This window comes from Corvus hawaiiensis, chromosome 9 (assembly GCF_020740725.1).
Source record: "Corvus hawaiiensis isolate bCorHaw1 chromosome 9, bCorHaw1.pri.cur, whole genome shotgun sequence".
NCBI classification, from domain to species: domain Eukaryota; kingdom Metazoa; phylum Chordata; class Aves; order Passeriformes; family Corvidae; genus Corvus; species Corvus hawaiiensis.
The window spans coordinates 1,902,606-1,924,661 of record NC_063221.1 but is presented as its reverse complement, the minus strand read 5'-3'; the positions used below and the strand labels follow the sequence as shown (position 1 = coordinate 1,924,661).

Here is a 22,056-nt window from a genome sequence, read left to right as displayed (position 1 = left end):
TCCCTGGGATATGCCACTGCAGACCTTAGGGAAGTGAAGTGCCAGGAGAAACTCATCCCCTTTCTTGAATAAGCACTTTAAACCTTTGGACTTAGTCTTTTTTTCCAAGAATATTTCAATCACAATTTGTAACTCTTAAGACATCTGCAAGTAGCCACATATAATATTTTTCTTCTTTCAGTTTATATGTTTGTAGGTAACTCTCCTGCTGTTGCACTTTTACGGGAGATCTTCATGAGCCGCAGAAACAAAGGGTGATTCAGCTACAGACACAAAAAGGAGAAAATACACATTGTTCTAGTGCAAGCTGTGTGCAGTGGCATCCACAGAGACTTTGGAAGATGAACTCTTCCTTGGCTGATACGATCCTTATTATTCATTCCTGTTTATACCAAGCATTAGTAATTTTTTGTTAAGATAATACCTATTATGGTGGGACCCAGAGCACTCCTGGGTCCTGAGGTTCTACTGCAATAGAACTAATAGTGATGGGTATTCTTCTTTAAAGGATCAGAGAAATAAGCTTCAGCTGTTAACATGATAGCTCGATAGTTCACCAAAAAAGAACAGTTCTTCAATTTTGGGTCAGCTTTGCTTATCTTCACAATGTATTTGCTTTTGTTGTCACAGCTGCGTTCTGTTGCCATAGATTTTGTGTGCTGGAGGCTCTGCCTCTGGGCACAAACTTTAGTGAGTGCTCAGGATCTGATTATTCCTCGCTCTGTTTTGAACAATTCAGTTTTCTCTAGGTGAAGCTGCCAGAGGTGAATCACTTCACTGCCCACTGCCCAGGGTAGCTGGGAACTGACATTTCTTATATATCCTTGTACTGTTTTCCTGCTGTTCTTCACTGTGCCTTGATATGTTAAGTGACATTGCGGTTGTTACGGAGTCTACCAGGAGTGTGGAGTGGTGAATAATCACACAGAGTGCAACAGGCTTCACATGGTCTGTGAACATAAGGAAAGTGCACCACGTTCAGAAAACTAGAGAATGGAAATCTCTAGTGAGAAGATTGTGCCTTCATTTGTCAATGTGACAAAGTAGACTTACAGGTCCAAAGTCAAACTGACTCTTTTTTTTTTAAAAAAAAAGCCATTATCTGTGAGAAAATTGTATTTTAAGTGTTGGTTTTTTGCTGTCAAAGGGCGGATATTTTATTGCTTGTGAGACTTAAGAGTGCTGGAGCTGCCGAGAGCCAATAGCAAGTATAGCCTGTTTAGAAAAAACCACAACTTGCTGCTGGTTAACTTTTAAGTATTTTTCTAGTAGTTCACATATAATACTGTAGAATAAAAATAATGCTTAGAAAACAAATAAGGGTTCTTTAAAGCTTGGTGGAAGCATATTAACTAGTTAATCCTGGTCAATGGGTGGTGAAGAACATTATCCTAAGCTGCAAATGAGGATATGGAAAGTGACTCTTGGGCCACTGTTGATGTGAGTCACTGTCACAGTCAAGATCACAGCCCAGGGTTTTGGCTTGCGCTTCTGAAACTCACTGCAGATTTTTTAATTAAGCTGGATTGGGTCTGATCCTCTTAAGCATGCTGTGAGTAGAGTCCCTGTAACAGGATAGTTGCACATTAACTTCAAAGCTTGGACACATTGTTCAGTTGATGGGTGTTGTAAGTGTTGTAAGTGTTCTTTGCTCCTTGTCTTGCTTGTTAGATTTTATTGATATGCGAAGTTGAGGAATTGACATTTCAGGAGTGTTTCCAAAGGGCAGCAAGAAAATGTCAGTTGTGTGGATCCTCCCGGGCAGCATGTGGAAAGCCAGCCTTGCTTTTTGCTTGTCCTTCAAGAGAGCACTCTGCAGCCTGCGTGGTCAGAGATGCATTTCAGTTGGGCAGCACCTTTGCAGGGCTTCCACAGCCAGGCTTGTCTTGGCAAAGGACAAAAGCCAGTCTTGTCTCCGAGCACAGCACCGCTGTCAGCTCCTGCTCTGTGGGCTGTGCCCACAGCCCTACCATGTTGTAATTTTCAGTTTCTCTTCCCAAAACAAAGTGAGGTTTTTGCTGCCTAGGAAGGGGATGTTTCTTGGATGGGATCACTGGAGTAGAGATCCCTGCAGAATGTTCCTCATATGGGTCAAGAAGGAAAAGATCTTTCAATCAGTTGATAGTTTTTAGCTATAGTTTTTAGAATTTTTGTTAGCAGCAGAAATTTGTCAGGCGCACAGGCACTTGTAAGCTGCAGTGATGAAGGATGTCTGAGTAAGACACCTCCCTGTGACACAGCCCTCAGAGGAAATGCCTCGATGGTCTCTTGAGAGAGAGGAAGATGGGCTGGTTTTGCAGTGTCTGACCCAGTAACCAGTTGTGTTTGCCTGACAGGTTAAATTCATGTGCTCCCATAAACTGTGGTAAACATGCAGGAGTTCTGCCCAGCACATATTTTACATGTTGTGATTTGACGTACCAAAAGAACAGTATTAAAGAGCGCCATTATTTTTGATATTTGTTTTGTTCTGTATTTACAAGTGTTATTTAGGAAAAGTGCAAGTTTTTCTGGACACGTTTTTACTTTATTTTCCATTGCTTATAACAAATTATCACATTTTTGTCAGATTTTTAAAAGGTGCAAAAGTGAAATATGTTCTAAATTGCTGTTTGTCACCAAATTTCGTAAGTTTTAGTTGAAATAAATTACAAATTGCCTATAGAAGCCAGGAAGAAAAGCGAGTTGTATGTGCAGAAAAAATAGTAATATAGTTCAGATTGATGTTTTTCTAAATATTATGGAGTTTTATTATGGAGTTTTATTTCTGTGTTTGAGAATACCTCATGTAACAAGATTTGGGTTGACTTGATGAGAAATTTCCAGGACTGAGCTTGGGAGTTGAATTAAAATAAAGAGGATATAGTCGTACAAAGAAGGGCTGGAGTTTTGCAAGCAGGTGCTGCTGTTCTGTTCCACCTTTTCCTCTGTTGACCTCTTTGTGCAAGGGAGAAGTTGTGTGAATAAATGTGTGATTTGGACATCTCTGTAATAGCCTTCTCTGTGTTTGAAGGGGACGGAAAAATTAATACACTGGTCCTTTTTATTCAGTCATGGCAACTGAGTGTTAACCATCATGAGGAAAATCATGATGACTTTTCTTGTGGGACATTGTCTGTTGTTTTTTTTAAAAAGTATACTGGGGCACTTCGGGGAATGCCTCTCCAGTGTCACCAAATAGAAAACACAACTACCTCCAGGAGCCTCTGTGTTGCTTACCATGAGAGGCTTTCCTGGATTGCTTGCTGTAAAAGCTTTTTGGGTTTCTAGATGGAGGTTCAAAGGATTTTCCTTTGGGGCTCCTCCAATATCAAGAGCCCTTTCCATTGGGTTTATGAACACCTCAGGTTGCTCACATCCAGAAAGTGAATTTTAATCAGTGTTTTTATTCCATCATTGAGGATCTGTTCAGACTCAGAGGTCTCGGGTTTGGATGCCTTGATTTAACCCAGCCAGCAACTCAGGCAGCCGCTTGCTCACTCTGCCACAAGTGGGTGGGGGAGAAAATCACCAGTGTAATAGTGACAAAACTCGTGGGTTGAGATGAAGACAGTTCAGTAGGTAAAGCAAAAGCCGTGTGCTCAAGCAAAGCAAAGCAGGGAACTCAGCCACCCCTTTCCATGGGCAGGTAGTTGTTCAGCCATCTCCAGGAGAGCAAGGCTCCATCACACATAACAGTGACTTGAGAAGACAAATGCCATCACTCCAAAGGTCCTCCCTTCGTTCTTCTTCTCCCTGCTTTACATACTCAGCACGATGCTATATGGTCTGGAATATCCCTTGGGGTCAGTTGGGATCAGCTGTCTCGGCTGTGTCTCCTCCCAGCTCGTTGTGTACCCCCAGCCCTCTCACTGGTGAGGAGGGACAAGAAGCAGAAAAGGCCTTGGCTCTGTGCAAGCCCTGCTCAGCAATAACCAAACCATCTCTATGCTGTCAACAGCTTTCCCAGCACAAACCCAAAGCATACTAACCACCATGAAGAAAACTAACTCTGCTCGAGCCGAACGCAGCACAGGGTGTCGCTGAACAGAAACAGAATTGCTTAACAAGGTTGGTGACTCATTACGCCCCACTTGAGTACAGCACAGAGAGGATGCATCATGGCCACTAATCTCCTCAGGAATTGCTCCTTGGTGCAGAGGGTGGAGTTCAGCCTTTCAGTCTTCCTGAACTGAGCCTTGCCTATTGCTTTCAAGTTTGCAGTCTTCTTTCCATCCAGTGCGTGATGGAAGTGGGACTATCTCTCTCTAAAACGCATAACAAAAAACACAATTAAGAATAAGCAACTTTTTTTTTTTGTATTAGAAATTTCTTTATATCCTGTTTTCACTGTCTTTGCACCAATGATTGAAAGCAGTATTTGGTCTGTGACTTTACAGGAGGTAAGTTCATTTGTGTTTGTGTGTATCAGCATTGTTTGTCCTCTTTGGAAATGCAGTATCCTCCTTTTAAAAGCTAACCTGAGTTCACCAGCCACCTTCTGTAACCAGGAAGAGGAATTTGGGAAAGTTATTTTAAAATTTGTTATTTTACTGACTGTATGAGATGCCGAGCTAGAAACCGAGCAATGCTGAGGAGAAGGAAATGGTTGTCATAGTAAATTCAGTGTTGTGTAGAGGAGGCAGGAAGCTGTCTGTTTACACCAGGGACAGCTAGCAGGTCTGACTGGTTGGCTGATGCCAGTTATAAAATGCTGCCTGTGATGTGAGTCCTGCTGTAACAGACCTGCTCCATCTGTTGATCTTTGTCATTGGGAGCATATTTCATAGAACTCCAAATATTTCAGAGCCTGTGGAAATAGTTTGCTACACATGAAAAGCGCTGTTTGCTCTTTCTGTCTTTACTGTGTCCTGTTAGTTTTTATTTAGACTTAGGCAGACTGAAGAGTTTCCTCCTGAGAAGGGAGGCAGTTTGACACTGCTAGACCTGGGGGGAGGAGCTGGAAAAGACAAACCAGCTAATGAGCATACTGCCCTGGGTGGAGGAAGAGTAAAGGTGGTGGCCCTGTGAGAACCTCTCAGCTGTACTAGCAGTACGGTGAACAAGCTAAAAACATCTTTTAGCTATTGACTGGATGCCCAAGGTAAGAGCTCTTTCCCTCACTGCCAGCGTGCCAGGGAAATTCTAGTTTAAGAGGAGGATAGCGCATTTCCAAGCACGGAGCTTGCTTACCCACTTGTCTGCAAATGCAAAGCAGGAGCTCTCAACCTCTCACTGTGTGCCTTGCTTTGCAGACACTGAAGCTTTTGGCAAAGACATAGCAAAAATGGGAAAGTCGGTTCGTCTATTTTGTGAAAGTCATAAGAATTTCCTGCTTTTTTCCTCCCTATGGAAAGGTATTGGTGCTGCAGCGCCTGGTCCTACTCAGGTCTCAAGTTTTGGGTGAACTCAGGTCACTTTCTGACAACCGGCAGAGCCGTGTCTATAAAAATCAACATTTCTAACATGGTCTGAACAAAAGACAGGAATAAAGATGTGTTAGAGATTATTAGTAGTACTGCTACTATTGACTGCAATTTGGTTTTACACTTTAAAGCTTATATTATGTTTACAGAAAAGTTGTACTTTAATTTTTAAAATTCTTTGTCCCAAACAGACAACAGTGTATTTAAATACGAAAGATCCCCGAAGTTGTGTGTCTTTTAGCAGTGGTTATTTTAACTGTGTTAAGACAAAGGCATTTTATTTACAGTTTCTGTACAAAAGAAGTTACTCAAAGTACGATCTTTTGGAAGGGAAATGAACTAACTTCCCTGTACAGGCAGTGCCTATTCTAGTTACACAATAGGGTCACATTAAGGAGAGAAAATTTGTAGACGTTCCACTTCCTGCCACAGAGGAAGTTCCCACACAGAAGAGACTTTTTTTTGCATCCTCTTAGAGCTCCCGTTTTTGTTTAAGACAAACACGTAAAATCTGCTTGCAACAGGAATGAAAATTGCAATTTCATAGTTGTGAGTTTGGAAAGAAAAGATATCTAAGCATAGCTGGTGAGTAGGAAGAAGTGAAAACAAGTGAATAACATACTTAGGCAAGAAATCACATTTCGTAGGAATGCACTCACTGAACTACTCTCGGAAAACGTTTTGAGTACTAATCTATATATTATTATACATCATTGACTTTTACTGACATATTTAGACTTTTACTGTTTTGTTTTGGAGAACATAAGTTACCTTTCAGGTGAGAACTAGTCCTTTTTGAAGTCTCAGCATACAGGTTACTGTTCTTCCACCTATGAGCTTCCATATGAACGTGGTGTTTTTCCTTGAATTTCCGTAGTGCAGTGATTCCCTTTGCAGTTTTGGTATGAAAGATACACAGTGACAGAAAGCCAGCAGAGTTTTTTTCTCTTTAAAATCCATTTGAGGAAGGGACCATCTGTCCCGCCTGGCTGTGTGCTTCTGAAAATGAGGACTTGAATTTGATGTTGGACCCCTGGAAGTCCACTGACCCACAGGCATCTTTTGAATATGGTTCTGTTTCTCAGCTCTGGAGCAACAGTCACAGAAACTGATTTCTAAAAGACATGAATTATTGCTGTTCATTCTCGTGCTCACTCACCTTCTGCAGTTAGTGCTCCACAGAGTCATTTCTGCCTGGAGTGGGTAGGGAGGGCAGTGAAGCAAGAGCCTGCAGCCCCCGAGTTCTCTGTTTTGTGTTCCCGACACTGCCCCCAGCCGGTCCTGGGCTTGTGCTCAGGGATGAGCTCCCCTCTGCACCTGGCACTTTTTCTCAGTAAAGTACACACTGGTGTCACTGGCATGAGGTACAGAGAGGTGCACAAATGGTGATGCAAGATATATGAGCTGTAGGGAGTTCCCTGATAAACGCTGTTCTTTGCTGGTCCCGCAGGAGATGGGAAGTTGGCACTGCATCACCTACAAAGTGGACTATTTTTATGGATCCCTGCAGACAGAATTTTGTAAAGTGGAGCAGGACAGCTTTCTACTTTGATTGGAAGCATTACTATGAGTAGCTCTTAATTGGTCCCTGTTCGCTGCTGCTGGGTGGGATTTTATCTGCCGAATTTCTTTAGATGATGAGCAAGCAGAAACCAAGTGCTTTTGTGGAGAGGTCAGTGTTTACTTTCGACAGGGAAACACTACAATCAGTGTGTCCCTTACACAACACAGACCAGTGGGATGTAAGTGGAATAGCTGCATTTGCACTGCTGGCTTAATTCACTGTTGTTTCCCAGAGCAGCAGTCCTGTCTTCATGTGCACTCTCGCCTTCTCAGTGTTTTACGTGCACACTGCACTTGCTCATTGCTCTTTATAAGGATTAACTTCCTTTCCTGGTTGTTCTTTCTTTCCACAGAGGGAAAACCGCAGGCTGCAAGAAGCAAGCATGAGGCTGGAGCAGGAGAATGATGACCTTGCCCATGAGCTTGTTACAAGCAAAATTGCCTTACGGAATGACCTGGACCAGGTAATGTTAACAGAGATGGGTCCCAGTTCAGGCTTGGCAACAGCAGTTTTAGGAGCCCTGCTTTGTGCTCAAGTGAAAGCAAGAACACATTAAAAGTGTAATTATTTTTGCCTTTATTTTCCTGACAACCTCAGTCCTAGCTGCACTCAGCTGGATTTCCACATGCCACTGTAGGCATTCAGTGGTGTCTGGCCAAGACTGACTGCATCTTCTCTGTTGGGGATTGTTCAGAAAATGTAAGCCATAACCTTTTAGGCAGATAGCAAAGAACGAGCATTTCCTTGAAAAAGGTATCACACAGTTCTTGAAAGACTAGTTTCAAGAGAAGTTGCATTGCAAAATGTGCGGATCTGTTTTTCACAGCAGTTTTAGTACAGCCAGCAAAATTCAGAGATAATGAAGTGGCATGGCACCAAAAATTCGAAGGGCTCCTGGGTGTTCACTGATAACTGCTTGTGTTCCCTTTGGAGGCTGGAATGTGGAGGGCAGCAGCATTCAGAGCCCTTTGCCTCAGAGGCATTGATTTTCAGAGAACTACACATTCAAGCCTCTCTTTCTGAAGTGCTTTATGTGTCATTGATAAATGCTGTGACAGCTATTGGTAAGGTGCTAAATACAGGAGGGCCAAACTCCACCACACCTTGTGGTTAGTCCCTTGCTCAGGGTGGGCTATAGTGCCTTCTGTAACAAAAAATCTTTTCATGTAAGGGCCTCTCAGTTGGATTTCCTGTAGTTATTTGGCTTGCTTTATCTAACCTCAGAATTGTAAACATCATTGACCATGGTTGTGCAAGTTGTATTTCACTTCAGGCAGATCCTGGACTGTTAGGCTCTGCTGATTTGGATCCATGGGATTCTAAAATGGTGAGCTGTCTGGGTGAGTACAGGCAGGCTGAGATGTGCTGTGCATGGAGCAGGCAGTCTTGTGTGGAGGCTAAAACCAGTGTCTGAGGGGCTCTGTCTTCCCTGGGAATTCCAGGTGTACATGAAGCAGCTTTAAGTCTGCAGCTGCCCATGCTTGTTTTTTCTCAAGTGTCGTGGCAAGGCTGCCAAGCACATACCTGTGCTAGTCCCATTCCTTGCTCTCCTACACTTTCCAGTCTTCCTGTAGACAAGAGTGGCTCCTTGAAGTTTTCCCACACCCTACCCCCATTCCCAGGCACTTAAAGAAAAGCTTTGTGCTACTGCACTCCTCATCTGCAAGGACAGGGGACACCATGTGCCACAGCAGATGCTTGGAGAAACTGGAATGAACACCAGAAAGGAGGAAAAAATTGTAGGTCCATCAAAGCATATCTTGAACAGGTCTTTTATCAAAAATATCCTCGTAATCCCCAAGTTCTTTTGTTCTAAGATGTTAATCTCATCAATTTTCTATTCTTGCACTGCTTGTTTTCCTTTCTCCCATACAGCCTTATACACGCTAAGCAATGAAGAAATCTTTAATCCACCTCTTCAGTCATGGAGATGGTCGAGCTGGTTCTGCTGCCCACAAACACTACTAATATCATTAATCATTATTACTGTGGCAGAAAGATAAGATATACCACTACAGTGGTAGAAAACCGAACTTCAGCTCAGAGACAAGTTCTATATGGTTACTTGTTTCCAATGACCTTTTTCCCTCTTGTAATTTCAGCAAACTCAGTGGTAATTGGCCACAACAATTTCCTGTCCTGGACCTCGTTACTGAGCAGGAAGGCTGGTGAGAGGCCATGTGTGTTTCCCAGCTGGAGAGGCCTATAGCATATATCCAAGCACTGAGAAGTACATTCCTCTCCTGATGATCAGTGAGGACAGTGCTCACAAAACTAAAGCATTCCCAGTATACATCACCACAAGCTTGGTCCTTCCAAGAAAGGAGAAAATTATATTCTCAGTTATCAGGTTTCTTCACATAGTACTTATTTGCACCGATAAACCATTTTATCTGGTGGTCCTGTTTGTCTTTTACACTTGCCTTTGCTTGGACACTTTGTAGGGTACGATGCAGACACCTAAGTATTTCACAGTTATGTTTTCCCTGCTCACAGGTTAAAAAATGGGATGAGCTATTTGAAGTTACATGGGAGCTAAATCCTGCTGCCCTCACTTAGACTAATATTGGTCCCAACAAAAATATTCTATACATCACTGTTTGTACAGGGACGCAGTGCTTATGTGCCATCTGGGCATAGGTAAACAATTGGCCAAACGGTCCTATAGCACAGTTGTTGAAACACAGTGAAACAATTCAGTTAAGTGGCTGACTGAAAAGGGAATTTCATATCAAAAAGTTACGTGAGCCATTACAGGGCCGGAAAAGGCAGTGCTAAAACCTGAATCTAGTGTATTTCTGAGCTGTGTTTGTACTGGCACAGATAACATCCGATTTACACAAGTGTCTCTGATTCTAGGCTGAAGACAAAGCAGATGTTTTGAACAAGGAACTTCTTCTGACCAAACAGAAGCTAGTGGAGACTGAGGAAGAGAAAAGGAAGCAAGAAGAGGAAACTGCTCAGGTAAGGCATTCTGCAGGTTTTCCCATGTAGTTAGGAAATGCAAGCAAAATGATATGCAGAAAAGTGTGGATGTGTTGCAGTTGTGAAAAGGATTTTGTCCTCAAAATGCAGTTTCGATTAAAAGTTTATAGGGTAATTTCTTTTGCAAAGTATGGCTTTCAGTATTTTTCTTTACGTGAACTCTGAATGTTTAGTTTTTCATAGCTTATCCTCTTCCAAGTGTTGTAGCGATTGTTGTCACTGGTGGTGAGCAATCTCAGCTAAGGAGATGTGATCAGACCTCTTAAATATCTAAATGAAGGAGTTGTTGCCTTGTAAGAGCCCATTCTGGATTCAGCTGCTGGATTGCTTAAATAATGTTCCTGCCTGAAGCTAGAACCAACAGCAGAACAACAGGGGTGAGGGTTGGGAGAATTTTGCTGACTAGACCTGGCTTCATACTCAGCTGCAAAATACTCGGTATTAGTTTTGTAATCCTGTTTATCTTACATGTACGTTTCTAAAGTGATACCCTGGTTTTTATTTTTGCTATTAGGCAACAGTGACTGCAACAATAAATGTTAATTCTTTGTGTCTCTCTAAATGGAGTTCTCTGTTTGCCATAAGTAAGGCAATGAGGCTTTTTTCCTGCTGAAAGGGCTCTCCAAGTGGAGTGGTTCTGAAGGAGAGATGAGTTAGCTGTGTTTTCACTCAGTGCCATACACCCAAACAGATTTTTTTCTTCTGTTATGGAGATGACAGTGCTAGTGTTGAGAGATTATTGTTCTTGTTCCATCTCCAAACAAACAAAACAATCTGGCCAAACCTGCTGTGACAGTGCAGAAAAACAAAAACTAAATCAGTAAACCCCACTTAATAGTAATGCTTTTTTTCATGTGTTCTGTGGACCATGATGTACCACCATTCAACACACAGAACGGGAATTAAGTTACAGGAGAATTCTCTAAGCAGGGATGAAGGGTCACAGGATAGACTTTTTGGTTATCACTGATATGATGAGTATTTGTAAGCTGAGTGAATCAGACACTTGTCTAAGAACTGGAATTTCATAAGAAGCAGCTGTAGAGCTGTTGTAAACACAGTAAGACATGAAGAGAACAATCTGATGACATATTTTGAGAAGTTCTGTCAGTGTACTGGGTAACTTCTCTCCTTCAATTCCTAGCTGAAGGAAGTCTTCAGGAAGCAGCTGGAGAAGGCAGAATCTGAGATCAAGAAAACCACAGCCATTATTGCAGAGTATAAACAGGTATCATTCCAGAGATGCTCTCTCGTATTTCTTCTTTCAACCTGTTACAAGAGCTGAATTTTCAGCATTGCAGATCTCATCCTTCAAATAAGCTCCACCTTTCAGGCTTTCAGAGAGCAATGTTGTAATTTGTCATAAACCTGCTTGTGGCTTTCCTAATAGTCTCCTAATTAGGCAATCAGGAATAACCTGTCTTTCAGCTAATTTTAGTACTGTAGGGTGAATGCTTCTGTGCTCTGTGACATAATGTAGTATAAACATCATAAACCAACTCATCCATAAAATGTCCCTGTATAAAATGCTCAGGTTCTGTGTTGAATACTGCTGGGTTTTTATCATTATCAGCAGCAGTGAAGTTGTCAAGGGGGAATGCATATACCTGAGTGAGGCAGAATTTAAGAAATGTTGGTTCCAGGCAAAACCCGTTGTTAAAAAGCACAGATTCTATTTTAATACAGTAAACTTGAGCTAAGAGACTGCTTTCTCTGCTCCAGATTTGTTCCCAGCTGAGTACCAGGCTGGAAAAACAACAAGCGGCCAGTAAAGATGAACTGGAAGTTGTGAAGGTGAGAACAATGTCTCTACAAACGGGATATTTCTAACACAAGTGTTGCTGAATGCCAGGGATACAGAACAAAACATGAACTGAAGGTTAAAGTAACATCAATAGCCTCACATGCATTTTTCAGCAGATGTAAACAAGGAAAGGGCTTATTTCCTTTCATGGTTTTTTACCTTGTGTCAGACAGTGTGGAACTCTCAAACTGAAGTGCATTTAGTACTTGGCTCTTCTTTTTGCTGTTAAAATATATACTTCTGGTAGAAAATGTAGAGAAAACAGTAGTTACTTGGATGTTTTGATGAATTGGGAAAAAAAGAAGACTCTCTAGAAGACAAAACATGTTGTTTCTCAAGTGTGCACCATGGAGGGATTGGTATTGGCCAGATTGGACAAGGTTTATATTTGGGTTTCTGTAATTTAAGCAGAATTGGTTTAAGTAATTAAACCAAATGGCACAGCTAGGGCCATCCCCAGAATATCCACAGTGGTTTCTCTCCCTTGTCTAAACCCCTTACCAGGAACACCTACATAAGAGATAAACATTTCCTGATCGGGTAATAATAATAATTCTGAGTAGGCAGAGCTGTTTACCCTCTGCTGTAGCTTCTACATATTTCTTTAGTACTCAAGCTGAACTGGATTTGTTGCTTTTTAGTGACTTTTCTATGTTATCGATAATAACATAAAATAATTCTGGGATTGATGTCCCTAGATTCTGCTAAAAATAGCTCAATATCCTGTTTCAGTTTGTGCAAGCCAGGCCAGCTGTTTCATCTACTCAGATTTAATTTACTCTTCTGAGTTGTGCTGACATAAATATTACAAAGCTTTGGTAGCAAGAAGATTCTAATATAGGAGCAAAGCTTCCATGCTTAGAGCATGCTAAGTAGATTTTAGGAATTTTTTATACTGGTTACCTTACCCTGGAAATTGTTCATGAAAAACTCAAATTCTTTTCATGCCAGTTACAAAAACTGCAGTACTAGATGGTTTGAGACTGAGGCAGTCTGACAAAAAAATGGCTCTTCCAGGAAGTACAGCAGCTCCTGTAACACGGATTAAGAATGAGCTTTCTGGGTATTTCAGGGTAAAGTGATGGCCTGCAAACACTGCAGTGAGATTTTCAGCAAGGAGGGGGCACTGAAGGTGTCTGCTGTAAGCACGGACAACAAAGGCATCGAAACAGATGATGAGAAGGATGCACTGAAGAAGCAGCTGAGAGAGATGGAGCTGGAACTTGCACAGACCAAACTGCAGCTTGTGGAAGCCAAGTGCAAAATTCAGGTACGTGGAATCCAAGTACAGCAGGGCGATCACCTTAACCTCATGCTCAGTCCAGAATTATTCTGAATGATACAAAAAATGGTTCCAAAAGGGAGCGCATACCTGCATGCCTGTATATCTGAACTTCAGAAAAACTTTCTGTCCTAAAAAGAAGAAGATGTTTTTATTTGTGTGTCTAAATATCTTGTGCTGTTTAGCAGTTTGAATGTCTTCTCTCCCCAGTGCCTGGGAGATTGGAAGGGAACTGCTGGACTGCAGGGACTGAGTGTGAAGATGCTTCTTTGTAATTAATTAGGTTTTGATCAATTCTGACTGTTCTGCTTTCATAGGAGCTGGAGCATCAGAGAGGAGCCCTTATGAATGAAATCCAAGCTGCCAAAAACTCTTGGTTTAGCAAAACCCTGAACTCTATCAAAACGGCCACAGGCACACAGGCACCACCGCAGCCCCAGCCACCCCTGCCTCCCAGAGAGGGCAGCACATAGTTCCAGCCGCACCCGGCACAAGAGCACAAAGAACAACACAGCTGAAACCTTGGAGGATTCTTCCAGTGGTCTCTCCTCCTGGGGGAAGGACAATGAGGCAGGAGTGCAGGCTTGAAGTGAAATTCTTCAGTGTTTTTCATTCATTTTCTGATGTGACCCTTTTCAGAGGGGGGGAAAAAAAATTCCTGGTTTATGTTGAATTCCTACTTCCCATACTGCCTTGCTGAAAGCCACGTTCTGATACCGTCATACTTTTACACTTTATTTTATATGACTAGATGTTAAATAAATACTTCAAAACTAGGTCTTTAATACACATCGAATTTGAAATCATTTTTGTCTTGCATAGAAGGTTTTTCTTCTTCTGGAGGAAGAGAGAGAATGGAAAATGTACAGTACTGCAGCATAATCTCTCCCTAGAAAGCACAGTGTAAGACATCTAGGATAACTTACGCCCTGGGACCATCTCAGAATTTTTTTGCAGCAGCTGTGTCCTGCAGAGAAGCACTTTTTGTAAAGCTTAGGCCATAGCAAAGATAGGCTTGTGCTCTCCTGGCGCAATTGCTATGAGCTTCCCTCATAACTCCTTAGTTTGGATTGGTTTTTCTTCAGAAATGCAAGTAGTGCAGTTTTTGTAACACTGTTGTTTAAAGGCTATTTACAGCTCAACTGGAATTTAACATAAAGTTACCTAGTTCCCTTTTTTAAATTCATGTTTATATTAAGAATTCCAAGGAGTAATTCCTTCCACTGGGATAAAGGGAGAACTGTTTTGACACTTACTCGATGTTTTTGCTGAGAAGCAGAGTGAAGACCTTGCATGGTTTTGACCTTTTGTAAATCCTGTGCAATAAAGGGTAGGTTTTATGAATAAAAGTAATGAAAACCTTGCCCTGGGTCTATATTCAGATTCCAAATTTGACACAGAAATGAGGTATCAAATAAAATACCCAAAAGGCTTGTGCTGCACTGATGAATAAAATATCACAGAAAGAAGATCTGTTTGCTAGAATAGGAAACACTTTGTTGGTATTACTTATTTTTATAAAAACAAGCATTTTCAAGTGGAATACAAGCCCTAGACTTTCCTGTGGGGGTAGACTTCTCTGGTGATTCCCAAACCTATCTGGTTGGTTTATAGCTCTTAAGGTAAGAAAGTTCGAAAGCATTTGTTTTGACTAAACATAAAGTGTTCATAGAAATACTTATTTCATGGAAAATTAAGCTATTGCTTGAACTGATGGAATATTTTTTTAATTATACCTGTCATGTCTAAAGATGGTCTTGCAGGTAAATGTCATTGCTGGACTAAATGTTGTGTATTAATTGTTTCATTTACAAGATTTTTCCAGGGACCGTAGTTCTGTTTTGATCTTTTTTTTTTAATTCTAAGGAATGCCATACATTGTCAGTTTTGTACAATAAAATTTAATAATACCCATCTTGTGCTTTGTTGTCAAGCATAATTGTGAATTATTTTCAACAGGGTAGTACAAATTTAATGTTACCAGTGCCAAAGGAAAGATTCTGAATGGCAGTCAGCTGTTAGAAGAAGAGATCAAAATATAATCACTATCCTGACACAATTCTCTCTTCTAAGAATAAGGGGCTAAAAAACTTCTTAAATTTAAACATTAAAACATTTTAAAATGTAGCTTCAAGAACAGTGATTATCTGAAATTATTAATACAGTGAGAGAAAAGGGGAAAACAGAAGGTATTTCTTTTGCAAATGTTGTCAAAGGTCTTTTTCCCTTGTCACTTTCTCGCTTACAATGTTTGCGGAAATGTTTCCATTCTCTTGACTGACTAAACCCAGCATTAGTCATTCATTTACCAGTTCCGCTTCACATTCAGAATGTGAATCTGAATCCTTAATAAATCTGAAGTGACATTTAAGGATACCTGGTGAACATCTGCTTGTTGCATTTGAGAGTACTGTGCCCATGAGGGAAACTGGTTGTTTGACAAATGTCTGAATTTCTCATTTCTTTTATCTTAAATCATACTTACAAGTGGATTTAAAACCATGATTGGGAAAGTCCAGTAACAATGATTAACGAAATGTATTAATCTGTGGTACCCTGAGCCGATGAGTTAAGAGCTCACTGCTGCTCACCCCTCCAGCTCCCCATTGTACAGTCCTGTCCCTTGTCTTTGTTATAGTATGTACTGGAAATAACGAGAAACAACAACGAAAAAAGATGTGGGTGGATTTACCCCCCTACGGTTCATCTTTTGTCAAGTGAATGAGTCAGATCACCTCAAAGGCTCCCATGAGTGCAAGCGGATCATGGGAGTGGGACTTTCCAAGTTCATCAAAAAGGAACTGGTAAATAAGGTCACCACGTTTCACAGAATGATACAACATTCCTTTTCTCAGTGTAGCTGCTTTCTGACTTTGGACGTTGAGTTTCAGGAACAAAACCACATTTGCTACCTGCCAGCCATGATGATTTCAAACCCTTGTAAGGATGGAAGCTGGCTTACCTCAGCAAAAGGAAGTTTCAGAAAGCAATGACCCTAAAGGCAGTAAATTATTTCCACCTTCCAGCTGTAGATCCAAGGTAGTATTTGTGGCATTTGGAAGAGTAATATTTAGGTGGAAACTGCATCTTCTCTGCATTACTGAAGGAGTAAGAAAATAGCTTTATGGCATTATCTTGATGAATATTCAGAATGAAGGAAAGGAGCAGGACTCCATGATTAAACCAGGCAAGCTAAAATTCTATCTGCTGACTATAGATGCTATTGGGAAATTTAGTTTCCTGCAAGAAAAGAGATCTCTCTATGACAGAAATACCTACACACATATCCTGGGTGGATTTGTCAGGGATAGCTGGCTTATTGTTCAGCTTTTCAGCAGGAAACATCATCAAAGTCTCACTGGAACTGTTGTTTCCATGTGGCACTGGAACAGCTAAGATAGCTCCTAAGTCTAGAGCGATCAACCTTTCTTCCCTGAGTCTGCGGTAAACTATGTGTTCACATCAAACTTTTATTAAAATTAATTTGAATTTTATAAATATATATGTGGAACTAAAACCTATTTTTAAATTTTATTGAGAATGCACCATTCTGAAATAAAGTCTTTACTTTGATTAGGAACAAACCTCCAAAGAATATTTTTACTACAACTTTTTATCTTGTTGGATTCTAATCTGTTCCTGAGATGCCCAGTATGGGGGGCAAAAAAAAAAAAAAAGTCCTTCTTTTCACTTTAAAAAGTTGGTTTTCCTTTGACTGTAACAACACTTTACAGGCTAAATGAAGCAAGGCTGATTTAGTTACGTGGTACATTTGTGAACTAGTCTTGTATTATCTTTGTGAACCAAACTTAATATTCTAAAGTAATAGGACTTATTCCACTTAGTTTACATTTCTAAATGTACCTGGAGAGAAATAAAAAAAAAAAATACCATGGGTAGAGAAGCTGAGAAACTGCAAAATCCCTGAGTTCCATCTGCATTAGCATTTGGTAGAACCAATCTCAGGAAAGGTAGTCAGCCATGTAATCAGTACTGCCAGTGGACAAACCCACCCTTGTCCTGACCATTAATGAGGATTTAATTTGCTACAGCTGAGTTGCATCACTACAATTAAGTTAAAGTACTTACACAGGTAAGCAGTATTTGTTTTCTTTGTCAAGACATTTTAAATGACTTACCTTGGTTGGCCCTTGAAATTTCTTTTAAGATAAATGATCATCTCTGCCGCTGTGTTAAGAACAACTCAAAATAAAAACAGCCATTTACAAGGGGAGACAGATAAAAAGTCAAGAACTGCCAAGAGTCCAGCCCCTTCACAAAGCATGAAGAATCCCATTGACTTCAGGGTCGTGATGCCACTCATTGACTGAGTGTGGTAGTTTAGGAGTAAATAAAAATCTGCATTTACTGGCACCAAAGTATCAAAATTTAGAAGTCACATGCCATGCTTTCTTCACAGGATCAAGGCTGGGTTGTTCCTTCTATTAAGTAGCTGCAGTGAAATCCATGAAACTACTTGTATGTGTGGGAGAACTATTATCAGGTGATTTTCATTTACTCAGAGGATTTTCATTTACTGTTAGACTCAGGGATAATTGGCAACTTCTGCATCATCTCCTAAGCCTAAACACCCTTGGCTTTGAAACCAGAAGCACTCTTACCTTACAATGCTGGTGTTCTTCCAGCTGCTAGGGAGAAAACCACAGCAAGTGTCATGTCTGATTGATTGTGAAGAGAGGGCAGAGATGTTGCCCTCAAGGCTGAGGGATTGCTGTGGCTGACAAGCACCCCCTGTCCCTGCTGGACCCTGCTGGAGGGGCTGCTGTGCAAAGAGCCAGCTGCACCAGATTTGCAAACACCGAGGTTAAAACTAAATTATTTGTCTGTCTATTGTGCTAATACCCTACTGGGAACTGTCCCATTACCTCCTTCCAAATAATAACACTATGGGGAGACATGATGAAACGCTCAAGTTTGGATCTCTCAGGTTTTAGGGTAGGTGTACGTCACAGCAGCCCTTAGAACTGCGCTAATCCACAGATGGATTTTGGGAAATGCAAGGAATTTGCAACTGGATAAATAATGCTCAGCATTGATCAAGACCTTCTCTTTCCCAGGTCAGAAGTCTACACAATTTATTTCAAGATTGTGACTTAACACATACAGGTCAATTCTCCAGGAATACAGGGCTTTCCAATTCTCCTGGGTCCCAACTGCTTTGCTACTGAATGTATTTCATGCTATTTTTACCTGAAAAACAAAAAATGGGTAGAGAATTAGGATATTACTTTTTATTATTTTCTTATTCAGTGGGACTTGCTTTTATTTAACCTGTAAAGGAATATATATGTATCTTTGGAGAGCTATATCTTACATATAGAATAATATATAAGAAACTGAACGACAAGGGGATAAATACATCAAAAGGATTTGGTATCATAAATTTCATTTGTGATTTGATACCACCAGAATCCTGGGCTGTACTAATTTCCTTACAGTTTCTCTTATTTTTGTATTTTATATAATACATGGATGGTACTACCAATGCAAAAACCACAGCAAATGTTCCCAGATTTTTCTTCAGGTCTCAGTTCCTGTCTTTCAGTAATCCCTGAGTTTGCAACTCTGCTATACCACCCTCAAAAGCTGTGCCTAGAGCTCTCTTGAGCCTTGGGAACTCGTGCTTTCCCATGGAAGAAGATTCTCTGGCTTCTTTGAACTGGGAAAAGATGACACATGAATGCAGAAAAGTTTCTAATCAAGCATAATCCATCTGCCTCTGTGTCTGCCGTTAAGGTGGATTCACTCCAGCACACTGAGAAAAGAGCATCTTCAAATCTCTTGACTCCATGACAATGAAGTTTTCCAGATTTGGGAGTGCCTTTGTGATCTGGGTGTGTCCCAAGTCCACAAATCCTAAAGAGTTAGGGAAAAAAGAGCATCACAGAGAGGTCAGGCTTCTAACTGAGAACCATTCAGTACTGCCACACTTGGGTAACACATCCCTGTATTATATAAAGTACGACATGAAAATATAAGTGTAATGCTTGTTATGAAAAGTGCAATTCAATGTACATGGTCACAACAAATGTTTACTTTTTTAATTGTTACAGAATTGTTCAGATCAGTACCTTGTTATCATTGTGTGAACGATGCCTTGTAAAATAAATGGAAATGGAAAACAACTTGGGAATAAGATGCTTATTTTCCAAAGCCATTTACTTAAGAAGCAGCTTAAATCTGTTTGCAGGAAGGAGCAGCTGCTGTGTCAGGTTTGATGATGCAGTTCTCACCAGCAGCTCTATTGCACCAGGGCACAGTGACTTGGCAGGTCAGCTGTCCGGAGTGGGTGCATGCTAATTCCAGCCTGTTCCTTAGGATCATGCACCTGTTCACAGGGAGCTGTGCCACAGAGCTAATGGCTCACCCTGGTCCTCTGCTCCACATGCCAGTCCGAGGTTTCCAGCACGCAGAATGCTTTTCCTGAAGGTTGGTGATACACAGCAAAGGGACAATAGCTGTTGTTAAGGGCTTCGTGCTTCCCTAGAGTACACAAGGCTTGAGGCAGCATGCCTGCAGGAAGAGACATGGGGAGCAGAAGGAAGCAGAAAGAAACTGGCGAGGGACTGCTAAGAGAGAGGTAGGGCTGAGCAAGAGCAGAATGCACCGCAGTCCAAAGTATCCAAATGCTTTACAAAACCATTTTTCCATGTGAGCAACTGCTCTAGGACTTTCTTTTCCATTAAGTGAGATAAACAGCCGTTGCTCCCAGATAACTGCAAAAGCACACAGTGCTTCAGGGGAAGATAAGGAAAAGAGGGAGAGACGCTGAAGATTAAATTTACCAGCCATAACATTTTGTATTGATTTACCTTCACATCACTATCCAAAGCGTTTGTCAGGAGACGGGGCAGCATCCAGATGCTGTTGCAGCTTTATGCAAAGGAGAGCTATGTGGAGCTTGTTTTACATGACAAGAGTGACAACTTTTACACATGGAAGCTGCCTCTCAAAGGGAAGTGCCGTGAGTACAGAAATGCTCCTGATTTAAGGAAACTAAATAAACAAAAAAAAAACCAAACTCAAGGAAAAAAAGCAAATTACAGGCTCACTTCAAATGCATTTCTATGTTAATGGAAGCATTTTCTCCTCTAGCCAGAACTTAAATTAGAAAGCCCTACCAATTTAAATTGTAAAAATAAGAGCACTTGCTAATGTAAGACCATAAATGAGTGTGCAGAAACTCAAAAATTAATAGTTAAGTTGAAAAACACAAAATTTTTCCTTGTCTCAGTTGCCGCTACACAGAAAAAAAAATTATAAGGAAGTAATTTCTGAACAAGCAACTGCCCTTAACCAATTTTAAGAAAAAACATGCCATAAAAGTAAATTCCAGGTAAATGACCATATTGTATTTCCCGGATAAAATCAGGAATATCCTGTCTCCAAACGGTATTCCTGAAGATGGTCAGGCTTATGCTTAGTCCTATGAAAATTTAGAATAAATGTGCAAATACATTTACATTAACACAGTAAATTTTGCAGATCTTTCCTCCACTGCAGATCCTGAAGCACTGCAGCAGAGGGCTATGATAAACACCTCAGTACAACATCTGTTAAAACCACTTTGGGGAATGCCAACTCAGACCTAAATCCTTGGCTTCAGGGCTTCTGTGAATTCATTTTCATCAAATTTCTTCTTCCATCCCTACCTCTACAGATCTCTTAACAGATTAATTCCTGGATGTTAGCTCTAGAAGAGAACCTAAGACCATGCATCAGCAAATGAGCTGACATTTCTCAATTTGGTAAAACAGGTGTTAAAACTGGCACCTTTTTTTTTTAGAGAAATAGACTTTTTCAGCCCTGAAAGGCTGTGTTCTGCCTTGGGTCACACTGTCTACAAAGGACATCTGGAGGCAAACGCTGCCTTCTCTACATTCCTGCTGAGAGAAAGAATGCCATTGCCTTATTGTTTTCTTTCAGGGAAATTTTAATGCCCACTGGGGTTATAGAAACGTTTTTTTGTTGGTGCTCACTGCGCTGATTAAGTAACACTGTCAACAGTCATATTTTTCTTTTGATGAGGAAAAGGCTTAGAAGAGAATTTTGGTACAGCATATTTTTACATGCATATAGCCAAATATTCTGTAAATAAAAGCTACATTTTCCTTGTAAATGGTTTGGTAACTAAGTCTCTTACTCACAAAGTCACTCCCAGAGTACACATTGTGACATTACAGGTCAGCAACAATTTCCCAACTTAAACTCTGGGTTTGTTGTAGAAAGCTTATTATGCATTAGTTGCGGGGGTCTCCCTCTGCGGGGATGTGCGTTGAGGGCACTGTGCCATCCACCCAACTTCTGTTGGATTTGGTTGGTTTTTAATTGATAAAATCTTAGAACTTGAAAGCTTAAATCTTGCTGGAGTTGATCTTGGAGGTCTTTTCCAACCTTAATAACAATGAAAATGAGGAGCAAACACAGAACAGGGCACTCAGTTTATAAGCCCATCTTCCTTTAAAGGGCGGGAACACAGATTTGTTCCCCTTTGATCACTATTATCTCCACCACATGAGCCTGATATTCTTTGCCTGAAGAAGGAAAACAACACTTTATTTTGCAAAATTACTCGAGGACTTTGATGGCCAAGAGCTCAGAGGCATCCACCGTAAAACGAAGGGGAGAATTCTGATCGCCAAAGTAAAACCCAGCCCGGGTCCGCCCCAGCCCTCCGAACCCCTCACAATGAGCGACCCACCACCCCCTCAGAGCCCGGACGGTGGCAAAGCTCCTGATCCCACCCATCCCTCAGAGCCCGGAGGATGGCAAAGCTCCTGATCCCACCCATCCCTCAGAGCCCGGAGGGCGGCCAAAGCTCCTGATCCCACCCATCCCTCAGAGCCCGGAGGGTGGCAAAGCTCCTGATCCCACCCATCCCTCGGAACCCGGAGGGTGGCAAAGCTCCTGATCCCACCCATCCCTCAGAGCCCGGAGGGTGGCAAAGCTCCTGATCCCACCCATCCCTCGGAACCCGGAGGATGGCAAAGCTCCT

At 41.2% G+C, this 22,056-nt stretch overlaps 1 protein-coding gene across 11 annotated transcripts in view; it reads left to right on the top strand.

Moving 5' to 3' along the window:
• The window catches only part of RABGAP1L (RAB GTPase activating protein 1 like), a 242,364-nt gene extending 223,178 nt beyond the window's left edge, over positions 1–19,186 (top strand). For 9 of the 11 annotated variants that reach the window (XM_048312811.1, XM_048312810.1, XM_048312805.1 and 6 more), the window contains 6 exons: positions 7,322–7,432; positions 9,829–9,933; positions 11,099–11,182; positions 11,677–11,748; positions 12,831–13,028; positions 13,358–19,186. In XM_048312811.1, coding sequence (XP_048168768.1) covers positions 7,322–7,432; positions 9,829–9,933; positions 11,099–11,182; positions 11,677–11,748; positions 12,831–13,028; positions 13,358–13,513 — 726 coding nt within the window. In that variant the 3' untranslated portion in view covers positions 13,514–19,186. Of the gene's footprint in view, positions 1–181; positions 5,084–7,321; positions 7,433–9,828; positions 9,934–11,098; positions 11,183–11,676; positions 11,749–12,830; positions 13,029–13,357 lie in introns of those variants that run through there. The other 2 variants (XM_048312817.1, XM_048312813.1) reach the window with 2 other exon arrangements.
• The last annotated feature ends 2,870 nt before the right edge of the window (positions 19,187–22,056 follow it).